At 30.5% G+C, this 15,033-nt stretch overlaps 2 protein-coding genes across 2 annotated transcripts; both read right to left on the bottom strand.

The window, feature by feature from the left end:
* Positions 1-244: 244 nt before the first annotated feature.
* On the bottom strand, positions 245-3,851 carry LOC128162072 (uncharacterized). Its single transcript, XM_052825263.1, has 4 exons — positions 3,504-3,851; positions 2,069-2,102; positions 1,066-1,290; positions 245-491 (listed from the first exon to the last, which is right to left on the bottom strand). The coding sequence occupies exons 1-4, from the start codon at positions 3,849-3,851 to the stop codon at positions 274-276; spliced, it is 825 nt and encodes a 274-aa protein (XP_052681223.1). The 3' UTR covers positions 245-273.
* A 3,878-nt stretch (positions 3,852-7,729) lies between these two features.
* On the bottom strand, positions 7,730-13,359 carry LOC128162338 (uncharacterized). The gene is made up of 4 exons (XM_052825481.1): positions 13,012-13,359; positions 10,113-10,146; positions 9,440-9,640; positions 7,730-7,947 (listed from the first exon to the last, which is right to left on the bottom strand). Exons 1-4 carry the CDS (start codon positions 13,357-13,359, stop codon positions 7,730-7,732), a joined length of 801 nt encoding a protein of 266 aa, XP_052681441.1.
* Positions 13,360-15,033: the final 1,674 nt, after the last annotated feature.

The raw sequence follows: 15,033 nt of genomic DNA, 5'->3' as shown, positions 1-15,033 counted from the left end.
CACTGAACAAAAAAAAAAAAAAACGCCAACGAAGGTAAAAAGACTATTTATGTGAAACAACTTTGTAATTAAAAAATGAAATAGGTTGAAAGTATTCAAGAAAACTCATTCTTTATCATTCATGAAACTGTCCCAGATGCTTATGATCCATCAATACAAATATTTTTAAGACAACAATTTTAAAAGTAAAAAAAAAAAAAAAAAAAAAAAAAAAAATAATACTAGGACCTTGCAGATGCTCAATATTAATGGAAAAAATCAATTCGTTTGGATTTATTTTTTCCGGTAGATTTCAACCTCGCACAACATAAGATAATCTACTTGTCCCGACTTTGACTGGATTTGCAATTTTACTGAACTAGCACGAGCTTCCGGTGGGCAGAAGAACATGATAACATCACCCTCACGTGACAAGAGACCCGGATAAAAGCCGCAGATTTCGACGGCACCCTTGATACTGTACGTGACGTTAACATTGACCAAACGGTCACCTGTAAGAGTAAAATAAAAAGATTTTAAAATTAATTTCATTAACATATAATTATGAATTATGTTCATGGTGTCTTTAGAAAAAAATGTATTAAATTAAAATCATGCTGTTGACAATTAAATATAATCTATCATATCCTTATGAACGATTTAGAAAGTTTTAGGATAAAGAGATTGCCTTTATTTTATATAATTTCTTTTGCAAAGTCTGCAAAACGTTCTTAGTAAGAATATAATATCAACAATTGTCCAACTGTCAAAAAGACCGTTCAATGAAAATTGTCATCAAGAGATGTAATGTCATGGACTCTAACAGTTAAAATGAATTAATTTCGAATGATTACATATTATTTTATATTTTACTTTATTAAAGAACATATACATGTATAAGTCGTTTCAGTAGCGTAGTTTATCTAATAAATAAGAGTAGTCTTTTTTGAGAACAGCCTGGTGATAATAATCTGGGTCTAATTTTAAATTATGTGCATATTTTTATGGTTTTTTAAACTTTGATTCTTAAAAGCAATCAAAATATGTAAATTACATTACCTTGGAGCCGTATCTAAATTAACTTACCACAGCAGTCAACTCGATTGTATATTATTATTCTCCAAATTGTTATTGCCCCGGACCATGTTATTTCTAACCATGGATTTTCTTCTTTGCCTGAACCGAATACATTGCTTCTATCGCAGTCGTTTCCGTTAATCCCATCAAGAACATTAGACACTGGAAATGTATCTCCCAAACTGTTCATGAATGTTGAACTTGCTACAGCTGACAATTTTGAATTTGCAGAAACTATATATTGAAATGAAAATAATCAATTTGCATTATTCTCTATTTAAATGTAATCTTTCTTTTGTATAATTTGTTTGTTCATTTAGAAAAAGAAGTTCACAAATTTGTCTGACAAATAGATTTAAACTAAACAATTAATCGAAACACTACTTGTCATTTTCAACGAATTCCAGGTATAATGCAAAATAATCTTTCCTGTTTTAGCACATTTATTTCATACATTACCATACATTTCAATATAAGTGACAGTGAATTAATTACAACGAAGTTTCTTACATAAGGTGAGTAGTAATGAACTACGCTTAATAGCTTAATACAAATTTAGTTTGAGATAGTTTTTTTCCTGCAATGCAATACAATGAAATACATGTAGGTCAGACATGAACATTCAAATTAAGCATTTTAACAATTTAAGGTTATCTGACAAGAAGTAAACTAAAGTAATTTTTTAACTAGTCATTGCATGATGTATATACATAAATCTGTAATTAAAGTAGTGTAAATTCCCTATATTACGCGAGTACTTAATTCCGCGATCCCGGCGTTTTGTATCAAATCGAGAGAATATAAAATCGCAAACGCGGAACATTTATCCATATTTCTTAGAGTTTCCCTATTTCATAAAATAATGGCAAGATTTTAAATCTGCGAGGGGTGCTTCTCGCGATTTTACGCTGATATAAATTCCTCGCGTTTAATTAGGAATCTACAGTATGTTATTTTCTAAAATGTCCGACTTTTGATGGGCTTATGCTGCTAATCTAACACCATTACTTACATTTGGTCCCTCTTGATTCCAAGCTATCTTGTCTCTGTGGATAGACAAAAAAAATCGACAAATCTAGGATAAATATTCAGCCAATATAACAATGACAGGTTGTAACTTTCATGATTTTAGTTCAGAATAGATTTGCTATGATGGTACTTAAAGTAATCGTAGTTTTCTCTTTTATAAACAATTAACACTTAAATATGAAAGTGATCGGAAAATAAATGGAAATTAGAACACTTTGAAAATAACTATTCCTTAGTTTAATTAAACGCAGCTGAAGAACAAATCATATTTTAACTGAAAGTTTATTTCTCACGAATGGGAGTGACACCCTTTGATTTGTATGGCCAGATTAAAACACGTTTATATGTATGAATTATGTCAAATGTGTGTACTATGTGGGGTTTTGTTAAAGAAAAAAATAGCAATTCAAAAAGGTCACCGGGATATGAAGTTGGTTAGTCATGTGATCAAATCCTCTGAAGCCCGGGGCATCTCAGTAGATTTTATTACATACCTTTACTGTAATCTGTGTGTCCAATCCTATTATGTAATATTTTTTACATAATAAAATACAGTTTACAAAATTTACGGTGAACTTTTTAACCTTTGCTGCCTATTACTTAGATTTACGTTTGAGAAAGACAACTCATTCAGAACTGTTATAATTACCGAGATTTTATGTTTACAATAATACAAGCGATGAGTGCGTGCTATAATCATTGTGACGCCATGAACAAGTTCAACAGAATTGAACATTTTTGCTATTGTATACATTCATATCAGGAAACAAATTGTCAAATGTAAATATATATGCATGTAGATATTGAGTATCTACTTTAATCGTATGAATTAAATTTTTTAGATACTTCAAACCTCTGTGAAAATTATCAATACAAGAAGGGATTGTTTCATTAATTTTTCCCGATTAACACATATACACAAGTAAGGTATGTACATGTAATATTTTTCCTTTCTGTCATTCTGATATAATAACATATTTCAATTTCAACATAATTATTTGATTTTGTGCGGTAGCACAGATACTGTAAATTCCTTATATTACGCGAGAACTTAATTCCGCGATCCCGCTGGTTTGTATCAAATCGCGAGAATATAAAATCGCGAACGCTGAAATTTCTCATTAATTTCTTTTAGTTTTCAACTCTCAGAAAATAATTGCGAGATTTTAAAATCCGCGAAGGATTTTTCTCGCGATTTTACGCGGATATTGATTCCTCGCGTTTAATTAGGAATTTACAGTATGTTGATATCATGAACGACATTTAATTATATTCTTGTTTGTAAGGAATAATTAAGGCAAAAGGATATCTGAGAGAACAATTAATTTTAAATTTTTATACTGTTAATCAGAGTCAGAATAAGATTAGTTTTACCAAGCGTTAGAAATTCTATTAATATAGATACTACAATTACATACCATTTCAAAATAGTTGCAGCCATCAGTAGCATTTCTGGGGAGACCTCCATCTTTGTCAACCACGTACCACTCACAACATCCCCTGCATCGTGACAAGTCCGGTCGTATCGTGCAAATCTCGACCCCGACGCATTGCTGGTCACTCTCACATCTAAGAAAACATGAGTGCATGGCCGAACCAACAGATTCCTTCTCAACTTCCCAGAGAGGCTTTGATCGTTCTTCTTGAAGTGACCCAAAGAACTTCATTGCGAAAGCTGAACATCGTGGTTGTTGGGTGCTCGAGATTTGGATACAAGCAAGAGTACAAAGAATTATTTTCTCTATCTCGGATAATTTTAAATACATTTTGCCTGCCTTGTTCTTTCGGAGAATTGATCTGAAACAAATTTAGGCGATCTGTTCCCGTATATGATAAATATAAGACAACGTGAGAGAAAGTTGTTTGCCTCTCTGCTTTTTTTTTTTTCGCTTTCAAACTTTATTTCCCAAAAGAATTGTGATCAGAACTTTTTTCAAAGCCATTGAACTAACTGTTCTAAAATGAGAAAGCATTTGTTAGATTGCATTATTAAACTTCAGCTAATGTCAAGATACCGTGCGGCCTGTTTTGTGGTTGTCCTTTGGGTTTTACTTTCTCTTTACTATAATAACAAGTACACATAAGTGTTACATTGGAACTTAATATAATTCATCTAGTTTGATGTTAGACTTTGAACTGATTAACATCATCAATTTTCTTCACAAAACATGAAAGTCCACACTTTATGAAATTTGTATAACTTTTTAGGACCGTAGTGGTCCTAACACAGTTTCAATTAGATTAAGTGTCATTTCTGAAATTAAAAGAATATATATAACTAAATCAATAAAGTCAATGATACTTTGAATTGATTTCGCATTCCGGTTAATGTTTTTTAAATGAATGAATAGATGATAAAAAAATATCATTACACTTACACTATTTTGATCTATGATTTCTTTATTAACCATTTGTCGATACCTTACATTGATTTCAACGTGGTTTAGTTTATTTACAATATTCATATCAAAAATGTTATGTCTTTATTAAAAACCTAAAGAAAAAGCGCATAACTAACTTGAATTCTGCTTCAGTTTTCAACTGATACTAGTACACGTATAAAGTTTTACCTATTTGCAATGTTCATAATATTTTGCTGCGTCAATCTACAATTGTAATAATTAAAATAAATAAAAAAATGGTATAGTTAAATATCTTGAAATTTCCCATTTGTAATGTTATATGATTTGGCGTATATTACATCAAAGGTAAACAAATTAAACTACAAACTATTTTACGGTTTGAGAAAAATGTATAGCTTAGTATTTCTGTGGTAATTTTCCTCGAATGTGTTGACTCTGATATGGAATCTTTATAACGCAATAGTTCCCTTTCATCGTCTACTACAGCCATACTACTTATCTATTTCTACCCTTTAAGCTACACAGACACTATAAGGCAGTGAGCACAATTCATGCTTGTTCGCATTCAGGTATTTCATTAACACGAACAGGCGTTACTTTGATTTGCAGAAGCGCGTTTTGAAAAAAAATATGGCATTGGTAAGGAAAACAATATTAAAAACAAAACAAAACCGACTCAAAATCTAAATAAAATTCAAATTCGAATATGGTATCTCTTTTAAAAGAATTTTACAGACAGTGTTGGATTTTTTCGCGTGCACATTGAACACGTGTGGCCTTTAGAGTGCAAAGCGTCTACATCTTATCGGACGCAATAACTCCAGCACGGTTGATTAGTAGTAAATTCAACGAAGTGTTCTCTGCCTTATAAGGACTGCGTTGGGAAGAATGTAACAAGAGGCCAATAGGCCTTAACGGTCACCTGAGAAGCATATCACCCATACACAAACTTGTCGAGGAGTCTCATATACGCATTTAAACTAAGTTTCATTAAGGAGTAGAACAATTATAATATTGTAATGACGACCACCTCCCTGTCTGAAATCTACCAAATAGGACTATGAAACCTATGATTTTAGCAAAAAACTTAAAAGATCATAATAGAGTGCATGAATTGATTTTGAAAAGCTACAAGTCTCTGATAGAAAAACATATTACCATAGTTGTTAAATTTCGGGATAGGTTTTATGTGTATATGTCTTCATAGATAAACCAAAACAAGGTGGCTAGTATACATATTTTATCTAAAACAACCTCCCATCCTCCATCCCCAAGGAGAAACTCTCCCTATGGGCATTTGAACAAACAAAAAAAACTTTAAAAGGGGTTACTTGTTGCAACTTTTGCCCCGCCCGTGGCGCCCCGGGATGATAAAGTATGAATTTCACTATTTCAATCAATCTTGCAAAAGGGATGCTTCACACCAACAACAAAAGTGACAAAAATTGGCCTTGTAGTTTTTTAAGAAAAAGTTAAAAATGTTTAATTATTAACGTACGACGGACGACGCACGACGCACAACGACGGACGATAACAAATAACAATTGTTTACCTGAGTAAACTCAGGTGACCTTAAAATGAAAATCGATAAGAAATGTGTCTGCCATCGTAATGAAAGGAAAATATTGAACAATAATGATTTTATGTGTTGTACTCGAACATGCCGACATTCTTTAATTTGCAGACATTATATACAAAATGAAACAAAAAAAGATTTTCATAAACTTTTTATTTTATTTTTTTTGACAATATGTTATATAAATATTTTTAACTAAAACCACGACAATTAAAACTTTTAAAATCAAAATTACTTAATACCATTTAATTTTATTATAATTTATTATCTCACTAAGTAAATATTTGAAGCTTGAAAAAAACATGTGTTTGAACGTGTTGTAATAGCTCCACATAAACATATAAATGAACGAAGAACGATGAAACGTTTCCTCAAACAGTGAGAATTTGTAAGATATCATTATCTCATCACTTGTAGGCAACAATAGAGACACATGTTATACAACCGTTACAAGGTTATATGTATGCATACTATAACAATATATAGTTTTCATTTGAAGTATTTTATCTTATATTTTTATACCGAGATAGCTATCATGTGGGTCAATGCATTGAATTTCCTCTTTAAGCAAATTCAAACAAATATGACAAAAATATACTAAGAGAAATTAAATGGTGAAGATACTGAATTATCAAAACAACTGATAACGAGCATATTTTGTCTCTATTTATTTTTAGTTCTAAAACTCCGCATCAAATACTGCAAAGTAAAGCAGAATCAGAAAATATGCATGTTCATCTATAATAAAACCGTAATAAAAAATGAATTTTTTTCTTCTAAAATTGCCATTTTTATTTGGACCTTTAATTTTGTCTATCATTTAAAAATAAATGTGGACATGAAAACAAGTACAATGACATAATTGACGAACAGTAGGGCATAGGAAAAATTAAAAACAGTATTATCGGAACAAATTCAGTCGCTATAATTTCTTAAGGTTTGCGGTCACAGGGAGGTAACTCACAGTTTCATTGTTACATAAAACCTACTACCATCTATTTCAGCTATGACGTCATCATTTATATACCGTAATAATTGATTTGATTTTTTTTTTATTTCGCGGGGATTTGTAGTTTCATTGAAAAAAAATTAACATAAGCATTTTATCAATTTCCACAAAACTGAAGTCCGCATGATATGGTTTTGAATAGTGTTTTAAAACCACCATGTTAGACATATATTAATATACGTTTTTCCTGAAATCGATGGACTTGGAAAAGTTTCAAATAAGATGTTTCCGTTTACATAATATTAGTCCAAAATTAAGACTTTTGTTGCATTTTATACTATTTTTAAATAGTTCATTAAAAATTGATAAAAATGAATCGTGAAATAAATAGTGACATTATTTTCGAACATTGTAAGCAGAAATAACCCCCAAAACAGTCAAATATAAAAAAAATACATATTTTCACGAAATTATTTACATTTCATTAACATGAAAATTTGAAATCACGACTTTTGACCTTTTATAGTTACATTGCGGGGTCGGCAAATGTTTTTGTATTTTTAGGGGAAAAAGAATTTCGTATAATGAACAAAATAGTATGTAACTTTTGTACAACTCCTAAAAAATGCAAGCCGCAAACCTTACTTTAAAGTAACCTTAAATCTTCTCTAATATCCTAAAAATGATGAAAAATCAAACCTTTTAGCAATATAAAAAAAGGTAAATAAATAACCAGTATTTACAAAAGAATTTCCTTTAACATTTTTGGTAAATTTCAACTTCACACAAATTCAGTACGTTTTGTTGGGCCAGTTTGGATTGGATTTGGAGTTTTACTGAAGTAGCATGAGCTTCCGCTGGACAGTGAAATATAATAATGTCACCGTCACGTAGCGAGGGACCCGGATAAAAGCCGCAAATGTCGATGACATCGTTGTTACTGTATGAGACATTTAGGTTGACCAAACGATGACCTGTAAATACAGATGATTGTTATTTGATCCAGATTTTTCCTTATGTATACTTTCTCATCCTCTCTTAAAGAGCTACGTTTGAAATTTTTGATTTTCTATGGATTTTATCAGCTCTATCAAGCTGAAGGCTAAAATGATATTTTCAGTTTACATGACGTCTATCTGTCTGTCCCTTTGCCTGTCCACCTGACCGAAAACTGTTTACAATGGTGACCTCTTATCAAGACCCACTACGCCAATTTCACCAATTTAAACCAAACTTGACATAAAGTTTTATTAGGTAAAGGAAAATTGATCTTTTTATAAAGAGTAGATATGTTCTCCTCAAGGGAGAAATTGAAAGTTTGTTGAAAGTTTGTCGTTATTCTTAACTTCTTAAAAACTCTTCTTCTCAATTTTCTCAAAGACCTCTTTGCCAGATATTCTAAACAAATGTTCAAGCATTTTCACGTAGTATTTGGATTTAAGTTTGTTTAAGTCATGAACCCCACGGATAAGATGAGGCCACATTATAACTTCTTACAAAGAGTTATTTAGCGAATAATCATCACAAAAACCAATTGTCCAGAATAGGTGAATCACCACAGGATGGAACTCTGTCTTTCAGTCAACTTAATTGTGATTGAAATTTGACTGTAAGTTGACCGAAAAGCATAACCATGCCATTTACTCACCGTTTTAAACCATTTTGTAATGATAGAGCTTCAACCTGATTGGGTCGAAGCATCCTACGGTAGTGTAGAATTAAGAATTCAAGCTTGTTTAAATTATGTTCCTCTGCGTGAGGCTGCAATGGTGGGTCGAATTTTTACATAAAAGATATATCTTACTTTGTAGCATACAGTGTAAATTAAAGTTTGTTTAAATAATAATTTGGGTAAAATCTTTCCACAGGAAGAGATATAAGACACTCTATAAAAATTATCTTCTCAAAAACATTTGGCAGGATAAACTTTAACTTGTGTTGAGACATCCACAAGTAGGATAGATGCAAGCTTGTTTAAATCATGATCTCTGGGAAAGAGGTGACCATAATCTTCGTAGGAAGGTTTATGCCACAATGATGTGTTCAATTTTAAAGGAAAAATTAGTCTTGAGAAATTAAATGTCGTTATATCTGATATACATTATTTACAAGTATCTTGACACATTGATGATACTCATTTGTTTTTACTGTGGCCTCTGGACAATTTTAGGACCATCAGTTTGGTGGTTTAAATATGAATATGAACAATTGTTTCAGATCTTTTTTTAGAACTGTAATGCTTAAATACTCAATATGTGAAATGCTTTTGTTGTCATCCTGGTAAGGAAAAATGCTCAATGTTTAATTATTAGAATAGATGATTAAAAATTGAAAAATTTTCTGTACATGCATGCATTGTCCAGATATTTTGTACATGTATATCACTCCATAAAACTGATTATTGAATGACTATTGTTGCTCAGGTAAGCGATGTGACCCATGGGCCTCTTGTTGAACATAACATACCTTTCTTATTTAAGCGATTGTAAATTATTATTCTCCAAATTGTTATTGTCTCGGTCCATGTTATTTCTAACCATGGATTTTCTTCTTTGACCGAACTGAACGCATTGCAGCCTTTGCCGTAAACTCCATCAAGGACATATGAAGGTTGTTCGCTCATAAAAGTAGAGCTTGCTACTGCTGACAAGTTTGAATATGCTGACACTATATATATAAATAAAAAGCACATTTGGTATCGGAATATTGAATAACTAAAAATTGTAGATTTTGTATTTGAATATAAACCTATCCATTTGACTCAATATTTATTTCAATAAATGTATACTGACACTTTTGTTTATTTAGTACATTGTTGTTACACATTTAAATACAAATTATAAGTAGAACAGTGAACGAATACAAGGAAGTAGCTTGTTTTATTAATTTATAGAGTAGAAATGCTTAAAATATTACAGCATACTTATTCTATGCAATTTTTTTTGGTTATGCAATAAATGAAATAGATCCAACATGAACCAAACAGTGTTGGCTTCTGTAGTCATTAACAATAAAATTATTAAAGAAGATGAAAGAAAGTTCTTAATGACTGTAATTTCCTCACACGCAGTCAATGAAAGTATTTCTTTTAAAAAATGGCACATTGGCTATAATTTTCATTTTGTAATGAATTACTTACATCTGATTCCTTTTGATTCCACGATGTTTTTGCTCTGAGGATAGACATAACAGTTTCAAATGATTAAACTAGCCATTCACAAAATGAGAATACGTATCATATCGGACTTCGGTACTGAGTGCATATCCTATGATATGTATATATATATATATATATATATATATATATATATATATATATATATATATATATATATATATATATATATATATATATATATGAAATCCAGCATTCATACGGCTCTGTCTCTCTTTACAATAGTCAATCTATCTATCTATCTATCTTTCTATATATATCAGTCCCTATTATTAGTCCCATGCACTTAAAACGGGCAAAATGACTATTGTAAAGAGAGACAGAGCCGTATGAATGCTGGATTATTGGTTACTTTTATAAAATATTTACATAATACTTATTTTTAATTTACTTTTTTAGCATTATGTAAAAAAGGTTATTCTTAGATAATATCCTCCATTATAAGAGAAACGTCTTTCCCATCAGCAAACCAGAACTATTCGATATATCTGAGCGAAAATCGACCAAACCGGAGGTGATACAAGTTAAAGAATCAGGTATGTTATCGCAATCTGTAAGCACAGCTACATTGTACATCGTTCGTACTAACTTTGAGAAATAGGGGAAATCAGCCATCAAGTCTTTTATGGCCAGGATTATGAATTTTTTCTACCAATTCTCTAATCATTTTTTTATTATCTTGAGGTTGTGTCATATAAAGGGATATTTACATTTGGTAAAACTATGATTTACGGTGCGACCTTTGGGAAGACTACAGCAGGAACTACATAAATTTTGGTTTTAATTTTTAAATGCTAAATTTATTTTTTTAGGCGTTTGCCCCATTTTAAATGTGTAATTACCCATAGATATAATATATTATATAATATTTTGATAGTATACAAACTTTTTACGTTAATTGTTAAATTGTTTTCCTTTTATATACCACATGATAAAAACTATTTAAAAAAAAACCCACTATTTGATCAGCATGTCAGTAATGAAGCTAGCATGTATATCATCTCTTTATATAAGCCATACACGAATTATAATAAAATCTAACTAGCTGTTTACACTGAAATAGCGAGTACTTATTACACGGAACATCCAGTAAAGATGTTTGATCCATCTTTAATTTGTTCGCAGGAAATCTAGTGCGAGTTCACTGTGACGTCGTTCGTAAACTTTCTTGTGCCTTGCAAACCATCCTCAACATAATATAAGAAGGAATGGAGACGTGTAATAGCTTTCTTTGTTCTCACCAAAGTGTTTTCTTTAACGAAATCGAGTCCGAGTTAACAAACTTCACGAAACTGTTAATCTTAAATTGAAGGTCAGCCGTTTTTGGCATATCACTACGAAGCTGGAAGGCATGCTGGAATGCTGCCAAAACGTTTTTCTTGATATATTTCAATTTATTTTTAACAGAAACGATACTAAAGAAAACAACTTACAATGTAACAAGATGTCCCTTGAAGTATGAGAATATTGGCCTAAGTCATTTATCACATATATCCTATTACATTAAAACTCATCTACAAATATACCTCTTCACTACTATTTAAAGGAAGATCGAGTAAGTAAAAACGAGCAGAAAGAAATTCTTTAGTAAAACATTGGGGAGTAGTTATTCATAATATTACCTACTCACTCTAATAAATATAATTAATATGGCATAATAGTGTCAGATATTTTCGCCAGTTCCTGTCAATCTGAGAATCTTCACTTTTAAAGTAAAATATATCTATCTACATACATGTATATTCTGTTCTTATTATATTTTCAAGTGCACTGAAACTCAATTTGGAACATCAATATATCTACTTGCAAATATGTATTGCTTTACTATAAGAATTAAGAGTATGTACTTTTAACATATTTCTCTCTTTATATTTTCCAAATAAAAATGAGTTTTTTTCAAATGTCACTTGCATTTCAAATTTTCTTTAGCAACAATTTCTTACACAGTTCCCAAAGTTCTTAAACACAAAATCTCACACAGTTCCCAAAGTTCGTATACACAAAAGCAGTATACAAATAAGTGATCAATAGTCTCTTTTTTTCTTTTTACAAAAGATGCAGACAGGGGTTTTCTTTAATTTATTTAATCTAATGAAGGAAATTATTAGTTGGTATTAATCTATGTAAATTTGAAACTGTACCACATACATCACATGTTGATATTGATAAGTTTAGCTCGTTATTTTTCCCGCGCACTGGTTGTTAAGAATTGAGCTGCGATTCTATGAGTCACTTTGTTGCATTTCCACACAGCATGTACACCCAACAAAACATGCATCATAATTTACGACTTAATTTAATTTAGTGTTTACTTCATCTGCTGGGTCAATTTATGGGCAAACACTTAACAATTTGGTTCAATGTATTCACATTTGAGATTATAGATAAGTATTATAACAATAAAAGAATATTTTGTACAGTCCATGCTAATTTATAATTTACAAGGTGGTAACGCAATACTATCTACGGCTTAACGTTATTCAGCTTATGTATACCATACTAAAATGTCATTGCTTTTGAATTTCGATGGTTGTTTTTTTTTTTTATCAATAATAAATCTTTTATTGATAATATTTACTTTGGAAATTGATAAATATGTGTATTTTTTTTGCGATGCAAACCTGAGGAGAACTTTACGTGCGTGTACGTCAGTTTATTGAATGAAAAGTTCGGGGGATTATATGATTTAATTTAACTTTTCTTTTTTTTTTTTTTCTTTTTTAGATTTTTCATTTTTTTAATGAAAGGGTTAGGGTTAGGGTTGAGATTTGGGATCATTTTACGAAATCAAATTAAATTATTTGTATAAATTATATTAGAAATATTTTTTTTAATAAAATAAAATATGATTAAAAGTACATACCAGTTCAAAATATTTGCAGCCATCGGTAGTGTTTCTGGTGAGACCTCCATCTTTGTCGATCACGTACCAGTCACAACATCCCCTGCATCGTGACACGTCTGGTCGTATCGTGCAAATCTCAAACCCGACACATCGCTGGTCCCTCTCGCATCGGAAGAAACAATAATGCATTAACAAACCAACAGAATTCTGCTCGATTTCCCAGAGAGGCTTTGCTCGATCTTCCTGAAGTGACCCGATAAACTTTTTATTCATGGTGTAGGTTGTACATCTTGGCTGTTGATTGCGTGAGAGTTGGACACAAGTAAGAATACATACAAATACTTTCTGAATTATTTTAAACTGCATTTCAACAGCTTTGTCGAAGATGGAAATCTTCTGAAACACATTTATGTAGCCCAGAGATGCTTGCTTATGATAATTATCAGATCATATGATTGGATGTTTCTGAATTTCTAATATAAGGTGAGACAGGGAATTATTCACGTGACTTTTCTTGATCACATGACAGTTATTATAGAACATACAACAATAGATAAAATAAACATTGGTGACGTCAAGTTGTTTAGTTGAACGTTTCAGATAATCTAAGGATTGATTTTTTTTTTCAGTTCGTTTTAATTATTAGGCTCACATATAATGATTTATTATGTACTAAAGCATTTTTTTTTGGTTAAGATAATCATAGACATTTTCTTATAATAATTTATTTTTTTTAAATCTTTTTCAAAAAAATAGCATTCCAAAAATATGTAATGGGATGATTTCAATTATGTTATCGCTGTTTTATTCCTAGAAGCGCTCAATAAAATTTATGTTTTAAAATAAAATAAAATAAAATTTGACAAAAAGACATAATTTTAAGAATTTTTTAGGTGGATTCCAATTGTAGTATCGCTGTTTTATGCCTAGAAAGTTCACAGTTAGTCTTTATATTAAAGTACATATTAACGTTGATATATTAAAGGTTTTTAAGAAAATTCAAGTGAGTACACTTAATGTGCTGTCACAGTATGTTCAAATTTAGAAATAAGTACTAAAACATTTAAAATGTTGAATTTATCCCTTTTTTAACTAAATATAAAATCACCATTAAATATAAGCATAAATATACAAATGATTTGCCTTTAAAATAATAATTTACCTGTTATTTTAAACAATTGTCCAAAAAAATTCATTATGCCAGAAAAAGGGACAATTCATTTCAAAAGATATCACTTGCAAAGCAAAAGAGAAGTCATGATATTGATATCTTTTGTAGGGGGCTTCTTAGCATTGAGAAATAAGTGTATAGCCATCTTAAATAATTGATCAGAACCTGAAAAGTAGTCGTCCCAAATGATGAATAAGAAGTATTCCATTGCATTGTTAATTGTTATCTGATGTTAAATTATACATAAATTGCGTGCAACTTTTGATTGCTATCAGGTTTAATCTATGTTTCACATTGAAATAATACCATGTTTTACATAAAAAGTCAGAACAATGTATTAAATATTCTTTTAATTGACAGAAATCTCGTCACAAAAAAAAATTCGATGAAATTGTATGAAGTTTTTTAGACGCAAAGCATTTATCATAATAGAGATGTTTAGTAGACTAAGGGGTACGCGTACTAGAACTTGTATGTAACTTTTAGAAGTTAATATTGCACATACAAATTCGTACATGTACTTGTATTACATTGTATATTGTATATTCTCTTCTTTTAATCTTAGTATTGATAACTGAAAATAGACAGTTGTTATTTTATTGAACAACATCGTTTTAAGTATCTAATAATATAAATGTTTTTAATTACAGATGAGTAAGAGTGATGACTTGTTTTGAAAAAAAAAGCAATAAGTGTATTAAACACTTTACAACACAACACATTTGAGTTAAAATTGATCTTTTTTACATCAGTAGTTGCATGAAATACTAAGCCTTTAGGAAAATACGAGGGTTGTCTCAAAATAGCGTAGACAAATGCAAGTGACGTTAGTTCGTGAATCGTAGACACAGGAAGATGAAACTTGTGAA

The sequence above is a fragment of the Crassostrea angulata genome, chromosome 9 (assembly GCF_025612915.1).
Source record: "Crassostrea angulata isolate pt1a10 chromosome 9, ASM2561291v2, whole genome shotgun sequence".
Taxonomy (NCBI): Eukaryota; Metazoa; Mollusca; class Bivalvia; order Ostreida; family Ostreidae; genus Magallana; species Magallana angulata.
The sequence above is the reverse complement of the archived record's forward strand: the minus strand, read 5'-3'. Positions and strand labels throughout refer to the sequence as shown.